The following is a 25,298-nucleotide window of genomic DNA, read 5'->3' as shown; positions in this document are numbered from 1 at the left end:
ATCCATGATATGTCGGGCCCCACCTTAGGCACTCGGCACACCAAGGCAAAAGGACTCCATCCTTGCTCTCTGGGAGCTTCTGTCTTCAGGGGAGGCTACAGGCACATATTTCAGATGTACAAACTGAATACAAGTCAAGGCAGGGATGGCCCTAGCAATTGGGACTATATAGAAAAGGCTTCCCATGAAAGGAAATTACATAAACTTGACCAGCTGTGTCTGACTGCCCCCATTGGGGGTTTTCTTGTCAGTAGAGTGGTTTGCCATTTCATTTTCATTGGGGGCAGGAAGGGAGGATTCGGTCAGAGAGAACTGGAGGAGAGTGGTTGGGAAAACCAATAGTACACCCTGGATAACAATGGCAAATTCTACTGTAAGGTCAGAGAGGACTGGTTGAGAAATAACTCTGATTTGGCCAGTTGGGATCTGGAGAGAACAATATGAGTGATGAATGAGGAATGATTTCAAAGGTGAGAAAACTAAGGCCAAGGGTCATCTAGCCAGTAAACGTGTATGAGGCTGAATTTGAACTCAGACCTTTGAGATTCCAGGGACTCCTGGGCTTGTATGTCCCATCCCACCTTGCTGCACACATTTTACCTTACAGGAAAAGCATTATTCTCTGAGCATAGCTAAAAAGGAAATGTATTCCAGACTCTAGGGACAGGAAATGGAGTGCTTTGTAATATAAGAGCATGGATCCAAAAAGGCCAGTTTGGCCCCATTGTAGAGAGGGGAAAGGGAGAGTAAGGTGAGAGCCTTTGGGCATAAACAAATGCTCTTTCTGAAAATCACTGGCAGCAACTAGAGAGTGGACTGGAGGCTGGAAGCCACTGCAATTACAAGGGTGAGATGGGAAGACAGACACAGCAAGGTTTTGTAGCAACATGGATTCATGAGGTGAGGAGCCCAGATACCAATGAGATTGCAAACCTGGCAGATGAAGAATGGAGGCAATTGGCAAGATCTGAAAAGAAAGATGGGTTTTGCTTTTTACACTGAATTTGAGGTGTCCGTGGGCCAGTCAGTTTGAAAATGACCAAGAGGCAGGAGATTGGGGTGGTGGACCGAGAACCACTGGAACTGGACCGGTACATCTCCGAATTGTTTGCATGGAGGTGAGGATTAAGCCAGTGGCAGCTGAAGAGGGCGGGAGATGGTGGGGAAGGCAGAAAACAAAGCCTTGGGGGCGGGAAGGAGGATTCGGTCTGAGAAAACTGGAGGAGAGTGGTTGGGAAAACCGATAGTACACCTGGGATAACAATGGCTAATGCTACTGTAAGGTGAGGGAGGACTGGCTGAGAAATAACTGATTTGGCCAGTTGGGATCCGGAGAGAACAAGACGAGTGATGAATGAGAACCGATTTCAAAGGGCTGCGGAGAGAGGAGAAGCGACAGGCACAGATAGGTTTCTAGGATTCTGGCGGGGAAAGGAAAGAAAGACGTGGGGCTGACATCTTCAGGAGAGGATGAAGCTTGAGCATGTGCAGGAGGAGGGGGCCACGGGAATGTCTGAAGGCGGTAGAGAGAGAAGGAAGCAGGGTTACCTGGGATGAAAAGCTACTTCAGGATAGCAGCAGCTCATTCTCCCAGGGCTATGAGCTGCCTTTTCGGACTGGGGTGGGAGAGGGAGGATCCCAAGGCAGAGGGTCCTCTGCATTACCACTGGTGAGGAGAGATCTCCAAGCACATGGTTTTTTTTTTTTTTTTGCTTGCATGGGTGCAGGGGCACTCCCGTAGCCCTCTTCCCTAGAGCTTGATTCTCCTACTTTCCCAAAAGAGCAAAAGCAACAGACACTTTGCTCCTGGCACAGGGCCGCCCACCCCCTTCTTTCTCAGTCAGAAGCCTCATTTAGTCCATGAACTGACTGCCAAGCATGAAGACAGGATGCCTGGCCCAGGAGCTACCGAAGATGGGGGCAGTCTTAGGCGGAATCCGTGAGGAGCACCACCACCCTTTCTTAACCTTTAAAGTAAAGGTTATCTCGAGCTAAATTTAGCCGCTGGAGGGGCAGGGGGCTGAGCTCAGATTACCCTGAGCCAGCAAGGAGCCCCCCCACCCGCGAACCTGCTGTTCGTGTCCCCCCATTTCTTAATCCTCTCAGTTTAACAAGAGGATTCCATTCTCCCGGCACCTTTAGCCACGTTCCCAGAGGACTTCACGTTTAGAATCAGAATTTGGGGTTTAAGGAGTATCCTCTAGTCACTCGATTTTAATGCAATTCCCACCCCCACGCCCTTTAGACGGGAAGGGAAGTGCCCAGCTCCTTCAGTCTTTACTAAAGCACCCCCTCCTCGTCTGTGCGCCGGACACCCTCCTTTTAATCCAGAAACTAATCCCAGATCGAAATCGGGACCCCTAGGCTAAAGAAGGGGGCTTCCACACGGACCGCACGCCTATCCATCCCCGGACAGAGCACGGGGGCGCCTCACACCCTGATCCCCGCATGAAAGGGGCACAGTGTTCTCTGCCCGGAGGCGCAGCTCGCCAGAAGCTCAAATCTCCTTCCTATGCCCTTCCTCCTCATCAGCCGTAACCAGGGAGATATGCTCCCGCTCCCGAGCGGCGGGGGAGGAGGGGGGCAGGGAGATCTCCTCCCTCCTCCTCCTCCTGCCGTACCCTAGAATCCCAGTAAAGTAGCAAACCCGGGATTGGGATCATTCCGGCCCGGGTAGGTTTAATCTGCCGAAATTATCTAGTCTTTCAACCGGCTGCTTTTTCTGCTCTAAAAGGAAGGAGCCTAGAGCAGCCTTCAGCTGGGCAGAACCTCCCCCGTCTCCCCCAGTTTGGTCCCCGCGAGGCCGAAGCCCGAGGCCAAAGGCCTTTTGTGATAAAAATTCGGCCGGACAGCGGGAGCCCGGAGCGAAGTGGGGGCTGGGGAGCCCCACCCCCTCCTTGTCCTCAGCTGTTACCGTAAAGACTGGAGGAGAGGTACCTTTTCAGGTCTCCAGGGGTAGAGAAGTCCCAGGCTAGAGCCTTCCCTCCCCTAGAGAGAAAAGAACGTGGAAAGCGGAGGTGGAAGGCGGCACCCGGTGCGGCCACATTCCCTCCGTGGGACGGCCCTGGTGCGTCCTGTTTTGGTCAGAGGCCTTGAAAATGGAAGAAAGCTTCAAGTTCATTTCGTGGGAACCCCTCATTTTCCAGAGGAGAAGCCTCACTTTCCAAGGTCACACAGGTGTGACTACCAGAGCCCACAAGCCCCCTCGAAACCCATCCTCCTTTCCAGCACCATGTGCGTGTGGCTACCCTCATTTCCCCGCTCCCCAAGGAGGGCTCCCTCTTCATCCGTCTTACTCTTATCCGATCTGGCAGCAAACCTTAGTCTTCTGGTTTCCACCGATTTCTTTAATAATAATATCTCTTTATACAACCCCCGAATTAAAAAAAAAAAACAAATTCCCTCGCCATAACCATACCAAGTGAGGCAGTTATAGCTAGCCCCATTTTACAGATGAGGAAACTGAGGCATGCCCAAGGTCACTAGGGCTGAGGTAGGATTTGAATTCGGGTGTTTCACAAAACGAAAACTGGCCTTGCCTTCAAAGAACTGACTTAATCTAGGAGGAGACCATATAGAAGCAAACGTGTACAAATCAGACACAAGGTAACCTTGGTGGGAAGGGCAGTCGCCGCTGGGCGCCCAAGGAAAGGCTGCGCGCAGAAGGTGGACCCGTGGGGAATGCCAAGAGGTGGAGGTGAGGAAGGGAAGCACTCGGGGCTGGGGAGACGGCCCGTGCATCTGGAGACAAGAACCGGAGCGTCGTGCGCGACGGAGTGGCCACAGATCTAGTTACATCGGCTAGTTCTGGCCCTGGCAGCCTCAGATTCATGCCACTTCCATACAAGCGGCTTTTCACTACGTGCAGAATTGCACAGCCTTTATCCCACCCCCATCGTCTCACTGCCCACCCCCTTCTCCGATCCTTAGAGCCCGTTTCCCCTTAAACTCCAACACCTTCCCCCGCCCCTGCAGCTGCCCAGGTCTTCTCCCCCCTCCCCCGCCCCTCCCCCTCAGCCCAATGCGGCTCCCAGTGCCGACGGAGATGGGGGGAGGGGGGAGGGGGAAGGGCCTCCGCAGCTGCTAGGAGTTTTAGGGCAGCACGTAGCCTCAGCGTCCTGGCCCAGGGACTGGTGTTGCGCAGTATAAGGGGCGGGGCTGTCGTCCGGGCCCTCTATAAAAGCAGACGTGCTCCTCCCTTTGCGCTCTCAGCTCTTCTCCCAAGCTCGCTGCCAGGTAAATGCTCCTGAAGAAACTGAAATGGGGGGGGGGGGGGGGGCAGAAAGGCGGCTCCTCGGGCCTCTTTGCTTCCTTCTCTCCTTTAAGGGAGAGTGAGGTGCATGTTAGAGGGGAAGAGGAGGCTTCTTTCTCCTAAGCTGGGATGCCTGGACCCGGGGGGGGGGAGGGGGGAGGAGGAAGGAGGGGGAGAGAGATGAGAACAAGGACAGCGACGTGAGGCCGCAAAGAGCAAGGATGGAGGCCGGGCGTGGGGAACCTCCCTCCCTCTGCGCATCCTTGGGATGCATGGATGGATGGAAGGAAAGGAGGGAGCAGGGATGGTGGCGCTTGAGCTGATCCCTGAGAAAGGAGGAAGAGCCGCCCCATAGGGGTGGGGACAGCCCCGACACCGGGTTCCGGGTAAATCCTCCCCCACGCACACCCGGGGAGACAGACAGGGGGCTGAGGGATGTGCAGGGAAGGTTAGAACGTGGGGGTGGGGGGCCTGCGAGTGGGGTCGGGAGGAGATGGGCTCGGGTCTGAACCCCATCCTCTATCCCCCAGGATCCTCTGCTGCAGTTGCATCCTTTAGACAAGATGGTGAAGGTCGGAATCAATGGGTGAGTGGGATCCGGACGGCCCCTAGAGGGAGGGGGGACAGGGACAGATAAGCTGCTTGAGCCTCGGCAGGCTCCAGTTTGGACAATGGGGTGGTTTCCCGAGACCCACCCGGGGGCAGGTGCAAGCCTCCCAAGGAGACTCCAAGGTCAGAGGCTTATGCTCTGCGAGGGCTTTTGCCTAAGCTCAGTGGTGCCTTGTGCTGGCACCCCCCCATCCCATCCCTTCTTCGAGCCCCCCCCCAACCCGTGCAGCTGTCCGAGCTGATGCTATGGGGCGCACAATCTTCCACGGAGGATTCTCTGGATCTCTTTTCTGCCCTTTCCCGCCCTCTCTGGCCACGTGGGGGAGGGGAGCGAGTGGGGGGGAGGGCTCCAGTCCTCTCCCCCTCATTAGCACTGTCTTTCCCCCTGACAAATACACCTCACATCAGGGAGAGGGCGCCTTTTCCTTTGGGTCACCCGGGCAGCCATGTTGAAATAGGGAAGGAAATGAGTGAGCAACCGTTAGGGATCCTCTTTTCTTCCACACCCCTTCCTGGACTCACCCTCCTAGTGGCTGCCCCAAGGTAGGGAGAAACATTTCCTGCCAGGAAATAGGGCGGCAGGTAAGGCACCGAGGCCCCTCGGACGGTGGGGCGCCGCGCCCCTCTGCCCCTGTTGGCTTCCAGGAACCAGCCACCCCCCCACCTCACCTGGTCTCCCTCAAAGGATAGGACTGGAGGAGATCCTAAATAATGGAATTCTCTCCTACGGTTTCATTCGCTCTAGATCTGGAGGAGATTCTAAATAATGGAATTCTCCTACGGTTTACTTCGCAAAATAATTGTATTAAATAGCGGGGGCTTCCCCAGCCTCAATTCCATATGATTTAGGATCTCGAGGGGAGCCCCTTGTTCCCAGTGTGATTTGTGGGTGTGGCCGCTGGAGCCTCGCGCTGAGTCACGGAGGTCTAGAAATGAAAATTTCCACTGCAAAACTCCACTAATGGGGCTGCGCGTCCATTAGCACGTGCTGAGCCTGCCTCGGAGGCCAGCAGCCCTGTAAAGGTCATCCTGAAGATTAGGTATCTGTGGCCCCCCCAGGAACCCTGCCTTCCCTGCATTTGGGCTCCCAGAAACCAGATCTCCCCAACCCCTCCCTCGGGCTAAATATAACTGCCTGACCTTTCTGTAGCCTGCGCAGGCTCCTTTCTCTTGTGGAGGACTCTAAAAAGGCCCCTCCCCAGCCATCGACAAGTGGCAAAACCTAATCGAATTGGGCTGCTCCTGCTCTATTTTGGAGGGAGGAGCTGCTCTTGTGCCTTTGTGGGTTAATTTCTAACCTTTAATTCTGCCCTTTGAGCTCTGATTCCAATTCTAAAGTCCTCTCCTTCTGGGGGCTGATGCCAGGAAGCTGGCCGGGGGTGGCATCCTGGCACACAACTAGGATAGATACTTTGTAGTTATGTTCCCAGCCACTGGGGCACATTTTCCTTGAATACATTGAGATCAGATTGTCAAGAGGTGGGGGGGGGGCAGAGTTTGTACCCAGCATCCCTGTGTAGGCAAGAACCCTTTATCTTCTGGTCTGCTTGACAGGGATGTCCAAGGTGCACATTAGTAGGCATATTAAAGGATAGAAACTAGACCCAGTTTTGTCATTCTTCTGCCAGGGTGGGACGGACCTTCACTATAATTTCTAGAGCCCTAAGAGGTGGAGAATTGCCCCAATTTTATTTTTAATTTTTCAGCCCTTCCTTAGAATCAATACAAGGTATAGGTTCCAAGGCAAGAGTGGTAAAGGCTAAGCAATCTGCTTGGGGTCACCCTTCTCATCTCTAAGCCTGGCTGCCCCCCTACTTAGTTTGTATGAGCGGGACTTGGCCCTGAGGCCTTCTGGCTGAGGCTAGCTTGAGAGTCCTTTTTTCTGGCTAGATAAGTTTAGAATCTTCCCTTTTCCTTTCCTCTCACTGCTCCCCATTTCTTTTTGCCAGATTTGGCCGTATTGGACGCCTGGTGACCAGGGCAGCATTCCACTCCGATAAAGTAGAAGTTGTGGCCATCAATGACCCCTTCATTGACCTCGACTACATGGTAAGGACAGCTTAGAAGCTGGGGGGGGGTAGGGCCTGAGCATCATGGGGAGGGATGCAAGTGGTCACTTCTGGGAGTTTCCCACCCCCAACCGCTCACTACCCTTGTCACCTCTAGGTTTACATGTTCCAGTATGATTCCACTCATGGCAAATTCAAGGGCACTGTAAAGGCAGAGAATGGAAAGTTGGTGATCAATGGAAAAGCCATTACCATCTCCCAGGAGTGAGTGGCAGGCTGGGGGAGAACACTGGGTTTGGGAAGATACAAAGGGCTGGGTAGACAGGCAGCTTCTTTGTCCTCTGGCAGGCGGGATCCCGCCAACATTAAATGGGGAGATGCTGGAGCCGAGTACGTTGTGGAGTCCACTGGCGTGTTTACCACCATGGAAAAGGCTGGGGTGAGTAGGGGTGGCGGCCTCCCTGAGGGGGAGACCTTTGGGAGCTTGGGATAGTGATCTACCTAGAAGTGCACCAGGAAGGGTGAGGCCACCCTGAACTTCCTTCTCTCTTCTCTTGCCCCAGGCTCACTTGAAGGGTGGAGCCAAGCGCGTCATTATCTCTGCCCCCTCTGCTGATGCCCCAATGTTCGTGATGGGGGTGAACCACGAGAAATACGATAACTCCCTCAAGATCGTCAGGTGAGGGAATGGGAAAGGGAGCTGTGGCAGGGATGGCTGGGGAAGGGAGGAGAAAGGGGCATGGCTTACCCTCCGGGAAGGAATAGCATGTCTGGCTGGAGCATTGTCCCTTGACTCTTCTCCTTTCCTTTCTCAGTAATGCCTCCTGCACTACCAACTGCTTGGCCCCCCTGGCCAAAGTCATTCACGACAACTTCGGCATTGTGGAAGGACTCATGGTATGGCTATTGTTGGGCCCTCGGTTTCTCCATTTCCTAGCTGGGCTTTCTCAGTTCTTACAGTAAGAGCGAATAGTGGGGCACCAAATGGCCAACGTAGGGAGTGGGGAGCAGGCAGCACCCTAAAGATTCTGGTGCTGAGCTGGGGAGTGCCTTGTACCAACCCTCTCCTCTCCACAGACCACAGTCCATGCCATTACCGCTACCCAGAAGACAGTAGATGGCCCCTCTGGCAAGCTGTGGCGTGATGGGCGTGGGGCTGCCCAAAATATCATCCCTGCTTCCACCGGTGCCGCCAAGGCTGTGGGCAAGGTCATACCCGAGCTGAACGGGTAAGATCACACATTTTTCCTCTTCCCTGGGGGGAGGGGGGGTGGACATTTCTATCATGACCCCAAACATCCTTATCTCTGTAGGAAGCTCACAGGCATGGCCTTCCGTGTTCCCACTCCCAACGTGTCCGTGGTGGATCTGACTTGCCGCCTGGAGAAAGCTGTAAGTGTAGCAGCGGTAGACAAAGGGAATGAGGGGATTCTGGTAGTAACAGGGATTGGAGCCCCTCCATCTTTCTCTTCTAGGCCAAATACGATGACATCAAGAAGGTGGTGAAGCAAGCGTCAGAGGGAGCCTTAAAAGGCATCTTGGGCTACACAGAGGACCAGGTTGTATCCTGTGACTTTAACAGCGACACCCACTCTTCTACCTTCGATGCTGGCGCTGGCATTGCGCTCAACGACCATTTTGTCAAGCTCATTTCTTGGTATATGGTGCAGGGAGGGGTGAATACTGAAGAGGGAGGGGTAGGAGGAGCTCCAGAGGAGGCCCAGCTCTCACTTACCCTTGGTCTGTTTTCCTAGGTATGACAATGAGTATGGTTACAGCCACCGCGTAGTAGACCTCATGGCGTACATGGCCACCAAGGAGTAAAGTGGAAAGCCGTGGATCTTCGTCCCCAGTCAAAAAAGAGTAGTTCCACCACTGGGGAGCCCATGCCCCGTTCACATCCCTGCCCCGAAGCCCCTCTGTAGTGGGGGGAGGAGCATAGAGTCCTATCTTGTGTACCATCAATAAAGTCATCACATTCAGTGCATTTTGGTCTACCTTGTCTTTTTTTGGAAGAAACCTAGAAAGGGATTTTTCATTCAATTTTGAGTGATCTTGAGCTCACCTAGTACATGTAGGTGATCAATCTCAGCCTTGGTTTCAGTAATGTTAGGCTCTCAGTCTAACTTTTCTCCCTAAAACCACTTGGTTTTAGGTGAGGCCTGCTAGACCTGTCCACTTCTTTCACATGTGTGAGCAAGGGTGCCTTTGTTGGAATGTGGGTGACAGTTCTCCAAAGCTATGCAAAAGCTTAAAAGAAATGATAGTTGGTCTATCAGGCTGGGAAAACTCTGTAGCTCCCAACTGTGGTAGCCAACTTAGTAGTAAAAGCTCAAGGCCCTCTTCTGGAGGGGGACATGAAACCAGGAGTAAAGGACAGATTGGTTAGTGGCCACCAAATTCAAACTGACCAATGAAAAGAGTTCCAGCATCATCCCAGAGCCATTTCTAGGGAAGCTAGGTGGCCAAGGAGATTGAATCCAGAGAAGGGAGGGAGGTCCTGTCACCTTGGGCAAGTCATTTAACCTCTTTCCTTGGAGTCAGTACATAGTATTGATTCTAAATTAGAAGGAAAGGGTTTTTAAAAAAAGGTTTAGGGTTATAAGGTACCTCAAGTCCCCCTTATTTTAGAGAAGACAGACTTGCCCAGGGCTACCCAGGTCCTCTTGCTCTCAAATGTTGGGGATGGCCTCCCCCAGTCGGAAAGAAAGAACCCTGAGAGATGGGTATCAAGGCCCTTTTAATACATGGTACCTCTATGGGAGAAGAAAACACACCCATACATATTCATTCTACACTGCAGCCAGCAGCAGAGCCTGCAGTGGGTATGGGGAATGGCAGAGCCCCTGATCTTTAGCCCTGTTTTCCTCCATACTAAGCATATTTCACTGGCCCTGAGACTTCTGGCTTGGTCCAGTTTACACCAGTACATGGGCCAGTTAGCACCAGTATGGGGACTAGAAACAGTCATCTGACTCTAGGCAGCAGCAATGGGAATGATGGAGGATGTAGGGAACCACCATAAACCATCTGAGTCTTAATACTTCTCAATATGAGGCAGCAGGGGGCACCTATTACTGAAGACTGCTGAGAGTCTGAGATGAGACCAGAACCCAGCACAGAAAACTGGGGGCGCTGAGGAAGAAGTCAGGGAGCCAGTGCTCCCCAGCACCCTAGGACTGGGCTTGTTTGGTGCAGTGGGACAAGTAGAATTCTGTGACATCTCCCCAGGGCAAAGGGCTACGGAATCATCTCCTCCACGCCAAACTGAAGGTCCCAGTGACATCTGCTTTCCGCCATCTCCAGGGCATGTCGTTTCAGTGGGGGGGAGATGTTAAGGGGCACCTAGGATGGAGGCAAACCCCCTATCTCATGGAACTGTCAGATGAGAGGTCGCGATCGGAGTCATCCGTCTCACTTGGTGGCGGTTCACTAGGGTGGACCACAGAGAAAGCAGGAGACTTTCTGAAAGAAAATGATTGTTACTTTTGAGACGAGGAAGACTTCATGAAGCAGCCTGCCTCCCTCTCTCCTTGCCCAGCCTTTCTGGCTCATGTAGACAAAAAGAGGCACAAAATCTATTCAGGTTGGAGCCTGTTTGGGGCACAGAATTAGTGTGTGGGGAGGGGGAAACTGCCCAGTAAACAGTGGTCCATATGAGAGCATGCCCATAATCCACATAGATGGGCAACTGTTGTAGAACTTAAAGCCTTAAATGAGTTGCCTGAGGTACTGAGAGAGAGAGGTTAACTGACTTGCTCTGAGGATCTTCACGTGTTACAGAGGCAGGGTTGGAACCCAGGTTTCCTGCTATCAGGTCATCCTTGCTATTCTCTACCCTCACTAGGTGTAAAAATAAAAAGTAGTGAGAGGGGCAGCTCAAATCTGGCTTCCTGGTTGTGTGACCCTGAGCAAGTCACTTAACCCTGTTTGCTTCACCCTTGCCTTTCTGCTGTTACTAAGACAGAAAGTAAGGGCTTAAAGAAATGTGGTGAAGCTCCCAAGGAAGGCTGGGGTAGTTCATGCACACACGCCGCACCCCATCCCCAAGTCCATTTCCAAAACAGGAGCCTCATTCCCACCATCAGTGACACTGAAGGGATGAACAAAATCTCTCCACAGAGAGGCACTGCAGACACTCCAAGAAATAAAGCCTCAGCCCCAGCTATAGGCTTGAGCCAGATCTAAGGGTCTCTCCCAATCTCTGTGAGTTTTAAAACTACCACCGGCAATTTAGGACAAGCGGCAGGGTCAGGGGGAGGCCCTGATCCACTCGGGCTTTCTCTGGGGCTCTGCCCCCCACCCCAAGGCAGGGCATCACCCCCCGGGCCCTCACCGGTCCCCAGACTGGGTGATGAGGCGGCGGCAGGTCTCCATCTGCACATCGAGGCCTCTCTTCATACTACACATCTCCATGTACTCGTGGAGGTGTCGGTTCATGTCATTCTTGGCAGTGGCCAGCTCCAGCTGCAGAGGGAACAGGCCATGGCCAGGTTTACAGGGCAGAAGGGACAAATACAGGTTCTTGGGAGGGGAGGCTGGAAGTGGGGGAGGTCAAGGGTTTCAACAGACTCGGGTGAGGAGCCTAAAAGGTCAGCTAAACCTTTCCCTTTTGTGGTTTTCATGGATGGGAACCTAAACTCAAGGGAGTGCCGAGTCTGCTGTGGGCTTTCGGAAGAGGAGTCCAGGGAGACGGAGGCCACTGGGAGGACAAAGGAGGGTAGGGATGAAAAAATCACTTGGAAGACATCTGTAGACTCTGCAAGGTCGAAGAGGTAGAGAGGCTGAGTGAAGCAGCCTTCCTTTGAAGTGCTCGCAGGCACATGCACACGTCTGAGCTTTCCCAGAAGAAAAGCATTTTGAGGTGGTCTTAAAAGTTAGATAGAAAGACAGATCTGGGGTGAGGACCCACCTCACAGACCCAGAACAAAGACCTAGGCCAAAGAGGAAGGGGGGAACAAAGCGGTCAGAGAGAACTCTTGACTGAGCTGAAAATGGGGCCAAACGACAAGATTATTCAGGGTCTCCAAACTGGGAATGAAGGAAAATAGGAAACTGCTGGCAAGAAAGAGAGTTTAGAACCATGATGGCGAACCTATGACACGTGTGTTAGTGCTGACACACAGCCATTTTCAATGACACGTGGCATGTGGCCGCATACAGAGAAGTATTGGGGCCGCATGCCAAGAAGGATGGATTTTTTTCTCGAAGTGACACATACCCCGAGTTATGCTCAGTTTTTCTAGGGAAAAGCTCAAAAGGTTGTCCATCACTAGTTTAGAAAGTACTAAGTTCTAGGGGGCAACTAGATAGCTCAGTGGATTGAGAGCCAGACCTAAAGATAGGAGGTTCTAGGTTCAAATCTGACCCCAGACACTTCCTAGCTGTGTGGCCCTGGGCAAGTCACTTGACCCCCATTGCCAAGCCCTTACTACTCTTCTGCCTTGGAACCAATACACAGTATTGTTATTGTTAGAATCAATTTAAGTATTGTTAGAATCAATATAAGGCAAAAGAGTGGTAAGGGCTAGGCAATGGGAGTTAAGTGACTTGCCCAGAGTCACATAGTGAGGAAGTGTCTTGGGTCACATTTGAACCCAGGACCTCCCATCTCTAGGCCTGGTACTCTACTCACTGAGCCACCCAGCTGCACCATCCTGAATGTACTCTTAAAATAGGGAGGGGAAACAATCACTGAGCATTTATTAAGTGCTTATTATGTTTCACACACTGTGCTAAGTACTAGAAGACAAAAATGAAAATCTTCATCAAGATTACATTTTATTAAGAAGGGGTGAAAGGAAGCAACTAGGTAGTACAGTAGATAGAGATCTAGGCCCCAGAAATGGGAGGTACTGGGTTCAAATCCAACCTCACTCTTCTGAGCTGTGTGACCTTGCACAAATCACCTAACTCCCATTACCCAGCTCCTACCTATCTTCTGCCTTAGAACTGATACTAAGTGGAGAACAGTTGTGGAACCACATCCAAAGGGCCATACAGCTCTGCAGACCCTCTGACCCTTTGATACCACTCCTGGGTCTGTATCCCAAAGAGATCAGAGATGAGGGGAAAGCATCTATCTGGGCCAAAATACTTTTCGCTGCTTTTTATAGAGGCGAAGAAATGGAAACTGAGGGGCTGTCCATCACTAGGGAAGGGGATGAACAAGTCGTGGCATGTGGTTGTAATGGAATACCATTGCCCCCTAAGAAATGACCAACAGGAGGAGTTCAGAAAAGCCTGGAAAACTGTGAACTACTTCATATGATGATCACCTGTGAAGGACTAAGCCATTATCAGTCATGCAAGGCTCCAAGAGGAGCCCAAGGGACCCAGGAGGAAAATGTTCTTCACAGCCAAAGAAGGACTGTTGGGGTCTGAGCGCAGATCATAGCAGGCCGTCTTTCACTCTATTTTCTTCATGAGATTTCTATTGCATGTGTGATATGCCTTCTATCAGGACATGAGCAATAGGGAAATATCACTTCATAAGAGCCCTGATATAACCCATATCAGACTATTTACTGCTTGGGATGGGGGGAATAGGAAGGGAGAAAATCTGAATCCCAAAATGCTAGAAAACAATTGTCAAAAAACAATGTAACTGAAAAAAATAAATTGGGGCAGCTGATGGCTCAGTGGATGGAGAGTCAGGCCTAGAGATGGGAGGTCCTGGGTTCAAATGTGACCTCAGACTCATCCTAGCTGTGTGACCTTGGGCAAGTCACTTGACCCCCATTGCCTGACCCTTACCACTCTTCTGCCTTAGAACCAACCAAAACAGTACTGATTCCAAGATGGAAGATAAGGGTTTAAAAAAATTAAATTTCAAAAGAGAATTGATACAAAGACAGAAGGGTTAAAAAAAAAGGTGAAGAGTGACCATGCGAACAATCCAGGGTGACTTGCCAACCCTCTCAGCAGCTAACCTTCATCTCTAAGATTCTCTTTCCCTCAGGAACACTATGTCAAGTGAAACCATTCTGGAAAAGCTGCTAGGAATTCAGACTCCCTCACCTTTCTGTGTCACAGAATGCCAGAGTCTAGATCCCACCTGAACACAGAAGCCCTCCAGACGTTTTCTATAATCTTTCCTCCAAGACTTTCCAGTGATTGCCCAAGCCCTCCTCCTGCAGCAACGCGCTGTACTTCTGGGCAGCTCACATTGTTCCACAGCTCGTGTTCCTCACAATGAGCCTCAGCAGCCTCCTAGCAACTGGCCCGAGTGAGTGCCCAATTCTGGCTTTTGGGGCTAAGCAGAGGGAAACAAATCCTTCCAGATCTGGGCCCTTCAAACCAATCAATTAACAAACATTTCTTAAGCACCCATGGGCAGAGGGCTGAGGCTACAAAGACTAAAATGGAAATAGTCCACCCTCAAAAAGCTGACCTCCTGTCAGGGGAGACTTATGGACAACAAATACAAAGTAATCTGGGAAGCAGGTGCAGCTGGGGGGTGGGGGGAGCTCAGGAAAGGCCACATACAGATATGGAAGATATCAGGATCTGAACAAATCCTTGAAAGAAGCTAGGGATTCTGAGAAGCTGAGGGGAAGAGGAAATCATTCCAGGCCTGCTGGATCAGATCTACTAATTTGAAAAGTCAGCCATGAAGAGCTTTAAACAGCAAACAAAGGAGTTTGTATTTTAGCATGGAGGTAATGGAGCTCCTGGTATTGAACAGAGGAGAGACGTGGTCACCGAATCGCTTTGGCAGCCTGCAGAATGGAGAGACTTGATGAGAGGAAAACAACTGACAAGAAGGGTTTGGGCCTCCACTGAGGTGGGGGCTATGTGGGGAGAGAGAAAGGGCCAGACTCAAGAAACACTGGGAAGGAAGAAGGCTTGGTATGAGGTACAGTTTGGCAGCTGGCTACAAAATCCTGCTGCCCTTTCAGAATCCGAGAAATTCCTAAGACGGGCAGGCATCAAGAAGAGAATGAGTTCTGTTGTGGCTGTACTATTTTCCAGGTGCCTATGGAACCTCCCATTGGAAAGCTCCAAATGCTGAAGATTGTAGCCATGTCCCCAATAGATTCGGTCTCTTCAATCAACTTGGCTCCAACATGGCCTCCCATCTCCTCCCACCCCAAGGCCCTCTCATGCTTTGTCTACCATCTCCAACTGCCCCAGGGGCTCTCTTCTACACCACTGTGGTTATCAATAATTGTCCTAAGAAGCTTATTGTGTGAAAGCCAGAGGACTATTGAAAAGTGGTGTTTACATTTAGGATTGTCTTTTATTTCTTTCTTCCTTTTTTTAAACTCTTACTTTATGTCTTATTATCAATTCTAAGCCAGAAGAACAGTGATTCGGATTAAGTGACTTGTCCAGGGTCACACAGCTAGGAAATGTGTGAGGTCATATTTGAACCCAGGACTTCCTATCTCCATTGAACCACCTAGCTGCCCCCTTCTATCTCAAAGAAAGGGAAAATCAGAAGCTTAAGAGCCTTTAGTCCAGAACTCAGCTGCTCCCAAAGCTCTGGCACTAGCTGAGTGCCCCTCTGACTAGACACTGTCCTGAACCTTCAGCACAAGACCAGAGACAAGGAACTAGAGAGGCCAGAGACATGCAAACAGGTAAAGAACAGCGAATACAGACCAGTGTCCCAACTCCAGCCACCGTCACCACTTTGGCTATGTCTAAAATTTATTTCATTTTCCTGCATGGACATGGATGGATTGGACATAGATTCTCTACAGAGAAGCCTCTACTAAGTAGCATGGCCTCAAGTTTCACAGCAAGAAAAACGGTATATGTGAAAAGAGAAGGGGAAGATTTTCTTTTGATTTTATGGTCAAAAGGCAGAAAGGAGGAAATGTAGAAATAAATGAGTTGTGGGACACCAGGAACATCCTCAAGTCCTAATAGCCACATAACCCCCAACATTTCTCTATATCCTAGGAGATACAGGAACCATAGTCACAACCCATGGAGGTCTGAGCTAAGCACAGGGGAGCCCCAGCTCCCATCATTATTACTGGCAGACTCCCCAAGACTGTGGGGAGAGCTGGAAGAGCCTTGGCTATTATACAAAGACAGCCAAAGTATTAAGAAGCAGGGACCACAAGTTCTGGTTCTGCATCACCGAGGCCTGTCTTTACCTGCTATTTGTGCTTGCCTGGCACAGTAACAGTCCTTGGCCCAAAGTGCTTGGCAAACGTCTGTTCATTTGTTCATTTGTTCATTCATTCGTTAGCTACGTGCACGGAGGAAACTTGCTGGAAGGATGGTGATGAGAAGATGAATGTCTAGTCCCTGGGAAGTCATCCAGCACTCCTGACTGTCACCAATGCCCAGCTGACTGCTCCTCCTTAGACAGGCCTGCTAGCTGACCTATCCACATGTCGCATCCTTACCTCTATCTGGTCGATGGTCTCCTGGTATTCCTTCTCCCGAGTTTTGAACAGAGATTCTGTGTCCTTAATCACCTTCTCCAGGCTGTCCTCCTGCTGCTGGGAACCACGGGGAAGCAAAGGAGCAGTAGCAGCAATAGAGAGGTAGAGACCAATGAGAGGGTGACCATTCAATGAGAACAAGACAGAGGGAGAAAGAGAGAAACAGGTTAAAAAAAAAGCCAGCAGGAAGAACAAAGCAGCAGAAGGGGAAATAAAAGGGCGTCACACAGGACACACAGCGATCGAGAGAGAGCAAGCAAGAGCGAGAGCAAGCCAGCAAAGGAAAGAGGAGAAGGCAGGGTGAGAGGAGGCTGGACTCAGGCTGGGGGCCTGAGGCTGGGAGGAGCTGTTACCTCTCCCTGGGCCTCTGCAGCTGCCATGGCATAGCCTGAGAAATCCTCCCAGAGTAGCAGCGTCTCCTCCGTCTCCTCCCAAGTCAGGCTGTCACAGTCGTCCTCAAAATCATACTCCCGCCTGGAGACAGGGAACCCGTGAGTCAGTAAATTGGGAGGGGTGGGCGTGAGCTCTTTGGGAGAACCCTGCTGGGGAGGCTCCAGCCACTCTAGGAAGGGGGGCCTCGCTGGGGAGGGTGCTGGGACAGGGCCTGTGAGACTCACAGCTGGTTGAGCATACGCTGCATCTCCTCATTGATGCTCAGGGCTGTGCTCTCATCCTCCTCCCCATCAGGCTGGTGGGGCCCATCACTCTCAGACACGGAGGTGTCCTCCTCGATGACAGGCTTTCGATCCCGCTTCCGCCCCCCCATGGATGGGACCTTAATGGGAGACAAGTGCAGAGACTACAGAGACGAGGCCGGGTGCGTGAGGAGAAAGGGCGGGGTGGGGGTGGGGGGACAGGAAGGACGGACAAACCAGCAGGAAAGGTTGGGGCAGAGACAAAGACACAGAGTTATAAAGACAAGCACAGAAACGTGAGAGTTACAAAAAGACAGGTACACAGAAAAGGCAGGATCGAGGATTAAGAGAGGCGGGAGAGAAGAGAGACAAGGCATGTGGGCTGATTATGACCATGTAAAGATGTGTATAGTAGCTAACGTGATCTAAAAAACCCTTAACACAATGACAGAACTAATAACTACAACAATGAAGATGAATTGTCTACACAGGAGACCTTTAATTACACCCAGATCCAGAACCAGAAAGAGAAGGGGCAAGAAGAACCACAAAGAAACAGGAGAAGGAGAGAGGACGAGGGGAAAGGGAAAGGCAGGGGACGGAATAGAGGAAGAGAAAAAAACTGCGCTGAAAAGCCACGTGGGTCCAGACGGATAGCCAAAGCTCGTGGCTAGTTTAGAAACAGGGGCAGAAGCATTAATGAGCTTGCAGGAGACTGAAACTAACCAGCTTCTTCTGGGGAAGTGAGAAAGGAGGCGCATGGAAGGAGAGGAAAGAGAAGCAGACAGAGGGCAGAGAGAGAGGGAGGGGAGAAGAGGGTGTTAGTGAGAGCTCAGAGGCCACTCCTCGCCCCACCCCCCCAGCTCCTTGGGGAAGGACCCTCGGGAAAGAGGCTAACAACCGTGATGGTGGCTCCTTCTGTCCCAACCCTCCCCTGGCCAGGACACGGGGGAGATGTGTGGGGTCTTGGGAGATGCCTGGGGCCCAGGGCCTCCTTGTTCCTGAGGAGCCTAGAAGGACAGAGGGACTTACCTGGAACATCTTGATCATGTCCTCACAGTTGCGCTGCTGGGCCACATCACACAGTTTGGCAGTGATGTCTATGCGGCGGCAGATATCCATGTCCACTTTCATGGCCTTCTCCTGAATCTTTGTGTCCAGTTCAGTCAGGTTCTGTGCCAGAGAAAGAAGAGAGGAGGGTGAGGAACGCCACTCTATACTTACAATTATAAACACAAACCCAAAGGCCATAACATACAGGGCCCTCTGCGTCATAACCACAAGGCTCTCTCCACCAAGGAGAGATAAGATAGACAAATCCAGGGGCAGCGAGGTGACACAGTGGATAGTGCCAGGCCTGGAGTTAACAGGACCAGGGTTCAAATTTAGCCTCAGACACTTCCTGAGCTGTATGACCCTGGACAAGTCACTTAACTCCAATTGCCTTTTTATCCTAGAATTGATACTAAGATAGAAAATAAGGATAAAAAAAATAGAACTAGGACAAAAGATAGAGGAAATACCTTGCTAGGAAATTCCCACATCAAAAACAATTGTTTTACTTTCTTCCTTTTTTGTTGAACCCAAGAGCAGGAGAAAAGAGAAGGGATATAAGAGAGTTAGCAGTAAAACAAAGGCCTAATTTCCCAAGCAGGCAGGAGAGAGAAGTGACTGTACTTACATTACTCATGAGTCCTTTGAAGACCACCAACTCAGCTTTGAGTTGCTCCACCTTCATAGCGAGCTCTTCCTGGCAGGCATCAGCTTCCTGAGCTTCCTGTGGTCAGGAAAAATGTCCTGGCATTAGTGGCACAACCATTGAAAACGATGATGAGAGGATGAGAGGAGTACAAAGAAAGCTGCTGGGGGAGCTTGCCCCCAGGACAAGACTGGGGAGATGGGCAGAGCCATGGCCATCCTCACTCACCTCCTGAAGTTCATTCACTCGCTCTTGCAGCTGCACCCGAACTGTATATTCCTCTTCCCACCTGAAAGAATGAAGAGGACATGGGCACAAAATCCTCCGGGTTCCAATATGCCCCTCTTCTCCCCGCCTCCCTTAGACCCAGTTCCTCCTGCACCAACAAAAAGGGCCAACAACAGCTTCTAAGCTCCAATAGAATAGGGTCTGCTAGGTCTGACTCCCTGAAGGAGGAGGGGCTGTAGTCTGGCATCCAAGACCTTGTAAGGAACAGTTTAATTTTTGGGATGGTATCTCCCAGGGCCCTGTACAAAGTAGGCACTTAATAAATGTGAACTGAATTCAGCTGTCCTGAACAGCTGCAGCCACAGAGCGGGTGGGGATTAGGGTGCTTCTGCAGTTCCTGGCAATTGACAAACTCACCAACTGCCTCCTGCCACATTCTGGCCACACACCAGACACTAGACCCAGTTTTCTCTTACCCCAGCTCCAAAGAGCTGCCTTGCTGGCCTATCTCCCACCTCCTGCCCACACCAGATACCAGGTCCACCCAGCCCAGTCTCCCACCTTCAGTTCCACAGATCCGGTCTCCCGCCTCCTGCCTGCACCAGAACAGAGCTCCTCTAGCCTGCTCCCCTGCCTCCTGTGGAGCCATTTAACCCTGTAAAAGCATCTGCAGGACACATACCGCATCAACAGAGTTTGTCAATAGCAAATCCAGATGATGCTTGGAAGTTTTATCCCCTAAGCTCCAAGTTCTTCCCACCCTCATCTACCTTTGAGTGAGTCCCAGGGAGAGTTGGCAGGGTTGGCCCCTGGGGTCGCCAGGCAAGAGACAAAAGGAGTCGGGGCACTCTGGGTAAGTACAAGTCAAAGGGAAAGAACAGCTCTCTCATGCCCAAGAAAAGAGGTCAAAATGAGAAAAGCAGCCTTTGGGGCAAGGGCTCCTGCCTGAGCGGGGAGGCTAGAGTAAAAACCTCTTGGATTGTAGCTTACATCTATAAGTTGGCCAAGTGCTCCACATACATTATCTCAGCTGATCCTCCCCCTAAAACCCTTTAAAGCAAACACTATAGGTATAATTATCTCTTTTTGACAGATAAGAAAACTGAAGCGCAAGGAGACTAATTTGTCTGTGGCCATTCAGCTAGCGTCAGGACAGGAATTTGAACCATCTGGTTTCTGACTCCAAAGTCCATGGAATCTTCCCACCATATCAGTGCTGCCCTTCCCATCACCCAGAAGCAATGCTATAACAAGGAGGGCTTCACACTGCTCCCAGCCCTCAAGCCAGGCTAAATCACAAGTCCTAGAGCTGGTTTTTCACATGCGCAAAGTCCAGCATATGTACACACTTAATAGATGCTTCTTGACTCTTCAGGAATTATTCATACTATCACAGGATGACATGACTTCATTAAAAAGTCTTGAATGTTACCTCCAGTTGGGCTGAGATGGTAGACTTCTCTTACTCACAATCCCCTGCCCAAGCTCCCTACCCCCCATCGATAGGAGCCCATCATCTTCCAGTATATTCTGAAGGCAAGAAGGAATCCAGGCCAAATGAAAGGAGTAAGATCTGGAGGCAGCCTTAAAGTTGGCAGTTATGAAGCGAGAAAGCAAGAATGCTCAAGGCTTAACTTTCTTCTCCTGGTTTCTCCTTTTCCCATTTCAGTCATTCTTCTCTTCCACTGGCCTCCCTCATCTGGCCCATTCTCTCCTTACTCGGCTGGATCCCTCCCTCCCCATCTGCATTGCAGTGTTCCTAATAATAACTCTTCTACATCAGCTTGACTGCCCCCCATGGCCACCCCAACATGCTCACCCAGGCTAAACAAGGGAGGAGGCAGTCCAGCAGCCAGCCGTCGCTGTCATCATTGCTGGCTCACTAGACAGCACCAGCTTGCTGCCCTCCTTACTTACTAGCCCCTTGAAGGTGCTTCCTGAACCCCAAATTCCTACTCGCCTCGGTTCTCCACATTATGCTACATGTCAAGGCTGGGGAAGTGCTGTGGATGAATCTTTTTATCAGGGACTGAAGATTTGCTTTGGGGTGGGGGAAGACCAAAGATTAACAAAAGATTTTGACCAAGATGCATCAGGGAGAGCAGAAAGCACCCTTTTAGTATGAAGGTTACCAAATTCAGAAAGAAACTAAGTTGAGAAACCTAATTACAGTGTTCGAGGAAGTCCTTACCGTGGCAAAGCAAAGTCTGAGCATAAATACTCCAGAATCTGACTAGAACACTAATTCAGTAAGGTGCGCTTTGAGGGAATCCCAGGAGCATAGTTACTGAAGCAAAATCCAAGTTTGGGAACTAGAAGAGGCCTTGGACCTTTCATCCATGCTCCCGCCCCCTGCAGAAATCCCCTCTACAACAGTCCAGACAAAGATGAACACTTTCTAGAATGAAGAATACATCATTAGAAAGTTTTAGGGAATGTGGGAATTTTAGGAAATGAGGGAATACTGACCTCCCTAGGATTTCTATCCCAAAGTGGATAGCTCTATTCTCTGGAGCAGCCACTCAGAATAGGTCTAATCCCTTACTCTTAGGCAAGTACCAAGGCCCACTGAGCCCTAGACTTGGCTTCAAAAAAACCAGGATGCAAATCCCACCTTGGATTCCTGACTAGTTGTAACACTGGGTAAAACCTCCCTGGGCTTCTATTTCCTTAGCTGTAAAACAGAGACAATAACTGCTGGTTCACAGAATTGATGTATCCAAGGGAAGAATCTTTCAAGTGTTTTGCAGACCTTAAAGTGAAACATGTGTGTGTGTGTGTGTGAGCTACATTGCAATCAGTAGTAGAAACATCTTTGGGAGCCATCAAGGGCTACAGCAGCTTACATGTGTGGAGTAACTAAGGTTTGCAAAGTCCTTTATAACCCTAATGCTATTATTGATACCTTGTTAATACATAAGGAAAATGATGTTCAGAGGGGTACAGTGACTTGTCTGTGGTCACACAGCAAGTGTCAGAAGTTCTTCAGCTGTTCCTCAAGAAGCAGCTCAAAGTGCCTGTGCTATTCTGGTTACAAAAGAATTTCATTGCACCCTGGTCTCAATTACAATGTAGGTTCCTATGGAGAGCTTTAGAATTAGGCTCTGGGGCGAATGTCTATTCCTTATTAACACCTGTCGTCTAAGAAGATATGTGTAACACATTGTTAAGAGCTTCGCTGATGCCCGAGCTGAAAAGAGCAGTGATTATTTTCTCCATTTTATAATGGAAAAAACCCAAGGCTCCAAAAGAGGGTGAGCTCCTTCTCAGGTCACACAAGTCGAAAGCTGAAAATAGAACCCAGGAGGCCTCGACCATCAATTCAACATGCCTGTATCCTCAGCCTCCCAGACTGGGGCCCTAATAGCAGGATTAGAGTGACATCCTGAGGGCTGATGTACAAAGGACAAGAAAAGGACACGGGATTCAGGATGAAAAAATGTGCATCAAATACCACACAATGCTGGCTCCAGAGACCTCGACACATCAGTGCTGCAGTTATGAGCAAAGCTAGCCCCAAGGGATAATAACTCTTTGCTGCCTTAGACAGCTGGACCAAGGGCAAACCTCTCAGACAAAAAATACCATGCACAAACTTATTTCCGGAGAACACCAGATGTCCCTGTGGTCATGGACGGACCCAGCCCAAACTTTCCCCACCTTCCACAATGGCGTACTGCAGCCTCTACAACACACGAGCCAAGCTACTCTTACATGATACTTTAACTAGGATCTCCAAGTGGTTCCAAGAGCTCCTAAGGACACTTCTTCGTCAGGTTTTCCCTGGACAAGGCCAGAAAGGCAGCCCTAGATCTGCAAGGAGGCAGGGAGGGGCAGAAGAGGTTTCAATGAAAAAGCTGATTCCCCCCAGGCCAACTGAAAATCTCTCTACTTTTATTACTTAGTACATCTTCAGGTCTTACACAAGCAGTCCTTCCTACCAAGAAAAAAAACCAAAACTTTGGGAACACATGGAGCCAGACCCATACCTCACCCCCATACTTCACCAATCTCTACTATGCAGATAAATGCTCTAATTTATAGAGTGCTTTGTAAACCTTAAAGGGCAACAACCCTTTGAGTTAAGTGAAAAACAACACACTAGTGGCAGTTTTAGGCCTGCCTATGAGTGATGATCAGTGGCAAAAACCACTGTAGAAACCTGAAATAGCAAAGTTTACCCCAACTGGCATCCATCTCCTTCCACAGTGGTATATAATGCTGAAATTATCAGCACTTTTTAGACACATTGCCCTAGGGAATCTACCCAATAGTTTTTCCTTCTCCCCTGCTGGGCTTCCACAGCCCCACAGTCTTGTATGACCCTCTAAATGACAACCCCACCCTTAAACTCCCTTCTCTGCACTCATAGGGTGTGTCCATAAGGAAGTCTTACCAACTTTTTTTAAAATTTGGCCCTCCCTCCAGCTTCAGATGTTCCCTTCTCATGTTTGTCTCTCCATACTTAAAAAGGCTTAATTTCTTTATTTTCAACACCTAAGCCTCCACGTTCTCAAGAATAATCATCAGTCCCCTGTTCTTTCTCTAAATCTCTATTACTTCCCCCACTTTTGGATGGGTCTTGTCAATGTAACTCTGATCCTTTAGACCTAGACCATATGAAACCCAATTGGCAATTAACTGTTCCAGTAGCCTTAGTCTCCACTTTGGGAATTAATGGGGTAAGATCACTCTAACACACCAAAATTATCTATTACATCCCCCTCCCCTCCCCCTCTGAATTTGTCATCTGATGTAAAATAGAGTTCTTCTGCCACTTACTCTTGTCCCCTGAACACAAAGTACCTGTCCCCAAGTTGCTCATGAATATAGCCAGTTTGAGATCTTTAAAAGACCAAAAAGACTGGCAAAGGGAAAAAAGGAAGCCCTACACAAACATTTCTCTGGCTCATTTCCCTAGTCACACCCTATTAAGATCCCAGTTAACAGAATTCTGCAAACACTGCAACACAGAGGAGAGGGAAGTAAAGACAAGCAAAAATTAAAGCTTCATATATAACTTCCCTTTTTATATGCCTTTCTTCCCCATACAGTCTCCTTGATATAGGGGCTGATCCAGACCTCTGAATTCTGGAAAAATCTCGGGGGGGGGGGGGGGGGGGAGGGAGTTGGTTGGCCACCTCCCTTTACACTCTCCCTGGGTCTACACCTCCCTTGACATCTGCCCCACAACTTTGGGATCTTTCATGTTTCCTCCAAGCCCCTTTGGCTGGAATCTCTCACTCTCTGCTCTCTTTTCCAAAGTCTCAATGCCAATGCCATTGACCCCCGTGGCTGGAGTCCATCCGAAGGCCTGGACCCCTCCCCCGCTCCCCCAACCTCACCTCCGTTTGTACTCGTCCCGCTCCCGCTTCACCTTGGCCAACACATTGTAGAGAGCTCGGATCTCGGGAGTGATGGTGTCTATCTGCACCCCCACCCCGTCAGGGTGTACCCATGACAGGCCAGGCCCCTGCACCAGAGTGGGCTCCAGTCCCGGTCCAAGTCTGCGGGCATGCGAGAAGGACCAGATGGTGCCAGGCATGAAGCGGGCTGACGAGGAGTAGGGGGCAGATGTGGCTGTGGAGTGGGATGCGGCGGACACAGGGGCGAGCGCAGCGGCTGGTGATGACGAGAGGCCCTGGGTGCCTGGCGTCAGCGGGCCTGCGGGCGAGCGTGCAGGGGAGCCAAGGCCTCGTGTGGCCGGCCGGGCCCCGAGGGGCAGCCCGGGGGGCCGGATGGGGCTGATGAAGCCTGTCTGCACAGCCTGGTCGCGGCGCGCTGTGCCCCGCCGGCCCTGCTGCCCATCTTCCAACGCCTGCTGCAGCTGCTTCTCTAGGAGCCGGTTGCGCCGTTCCAGCTCATGCACCTTGGCCAGGAAACAACGGAAGCGCAGGTTCAGCGTCTTCAACACGTTGATGTTGGAGCCTAGGTCGTTGCGGAGGGCCATGGCGGCGGGCGGCGGCGAGGGCGCCGGGCCCGGGCCGGCCAGCGCCAGTGGCTCCCAAGGGGATAGGCCTGCGGGGGCCGCTGCCGCCGCCGGCAGCTCCCCACCCCCACCCAAATAGTCGCCGCTACCCAGCGGGGGTCCCCCGATTGGCCCGGCAAGGCCCTGCTGCTCCTGTGGCAGGAGGAAGAGATTGGGGCCGAATAACGGATTCATGGCCGCAACGCTTCTCGCCTCGAGATGGAGACTGGCGCGGGGCGGGCACCCGGCTCGAAGAGGGAGCCAATGAGAAGGGAGGACAGGGGCGGGACCAGGAAAAAAGCCAATAGGAGACCGCGAAGGGCGGTCCGAGTGGGCGTCCGGCCGCCGGAAGGCCAGCCCCCAAAATGCCAGCAGCTGGCTCAGGCACAAGTGGGGAATGGGCTTTTCTTCCTAGGGTAGTGTAGGGACCCCACTTGGCCACATTAACTCAGCGCTGCCCTCCTCCCAACAGCCGTTCCTTCGGTTCCTCAGGC

The 25,298-nt window shown here is 51.0% G+C and overlaps 2 protein-coding genes across 6 annotated transcripts; one reads left to right on the top strand and one right to left on the bottom strand.

Annotated features, from left to right (window-relative positions):
• The first annotated feature begins 4,134 nt into the window (after positions 1–4,134).
• GAPDH (glyceraldehyde-3-phosphate dehydrogenase) lies at positions 4,135–8,857 on the top strand. 2 transcript variants are annotated; one of them, XM_056799253.1, is made up of 11 exons: positions 4,136–4,236; positions 4,783–4,838; positions 6,811–6,910; positions 7,028–7,134; positions 7,219–7,309; positions 7,434–7,549; positions 7,686–7,767; positions 7,948–8,099; positions 8,184–8,262; positions 8,346–8,527; positions 8,625–8,857. In XM_056799253.1, the coding sequence occupies exons 2-11, from the start codon at positions 4,816–4,818 to the stop codon at positions 8,692–8,694; spliced, it is 1,002 nt and encodes a 333-aa protein (XP_056655231.1). In that variant the 5' UTR covers positions 4,136–4,236; positions 4,783–4,815; the 3' UTR covers positions 8,695–8,857. The 2 variants fall into 2 exon arrangements, with proteins under 2 accessions (XP_056655229.1, XP_056655231.1); XM_056799251.1 differs by having other exon boundaries at positions 4,135–4,236; positions 8,346–8,857.
• A 736-nt stretch (positions 8,858–9,593) lies between these two features.
• Positions 9,594–25,045, bottom strand: IFFO1 (intermediate filament family orphan 1). 4 transcript variants are annotated; one of them, XM_056799246.1, is made up of 9 exons: positions 24,182–25,045; positions 18,837–18,897; positions 18,591–18,686; positions 17,942–18,082; positions 16,892–17,073; positions 16,628–16,748; positions 16,236–16,331; positions 11,207–11,337; positions 9,594–10,335 (listed from the first exon to the last, which is right to left on the bottom strand). In XM_056799246.1, the coding sequence occupies exons 1-9, from the start codon at positions 24,997–24,999 to the stop codon at positions 10,236–10,238; spliced, it is 1,746 nt and encodes a 581-aa protein (XP_056655224.1). In that variant the 5' UTR covers positions 25,000–25,045; the 3' UTR covers positions 9,594–10,235. The 4 variants fall into 4 exon arrangements, with proteins under 4 accessions (XP_056655224.1, XP_056655225.1, XP_056655227.1 ...); XM_056799247.1 differs by having other exon boundaries at positions 16,236–16,328; XM_056799249.1 differs by having other exon boundaries at positions 16,236–16,328; positions 16,892–17,049.
• Between the last annotated feature and the right edge of the window lie 253 nt (positions 25,046–25,298).

Source organism: Monodelphis domestica, chromosome 5 (genome assembly GCF_027887165.1).
Source record: "Monodelphis domestica isolate mMonDom1 chromosome 5, mMonDom1.pri, whole genome shotgun sequence".
NCBI lineage: Eukaryota > Metazoa > Chordata > Mammalia > Didelphimorphia > Didelphidae > Monodelphis > Monodelphis domestica.
The sequence above is the reverse complement of the archived record's forward strand: the minus strand, read 5'-3'. Positions and strand labels throughout refer to the sequence as shown.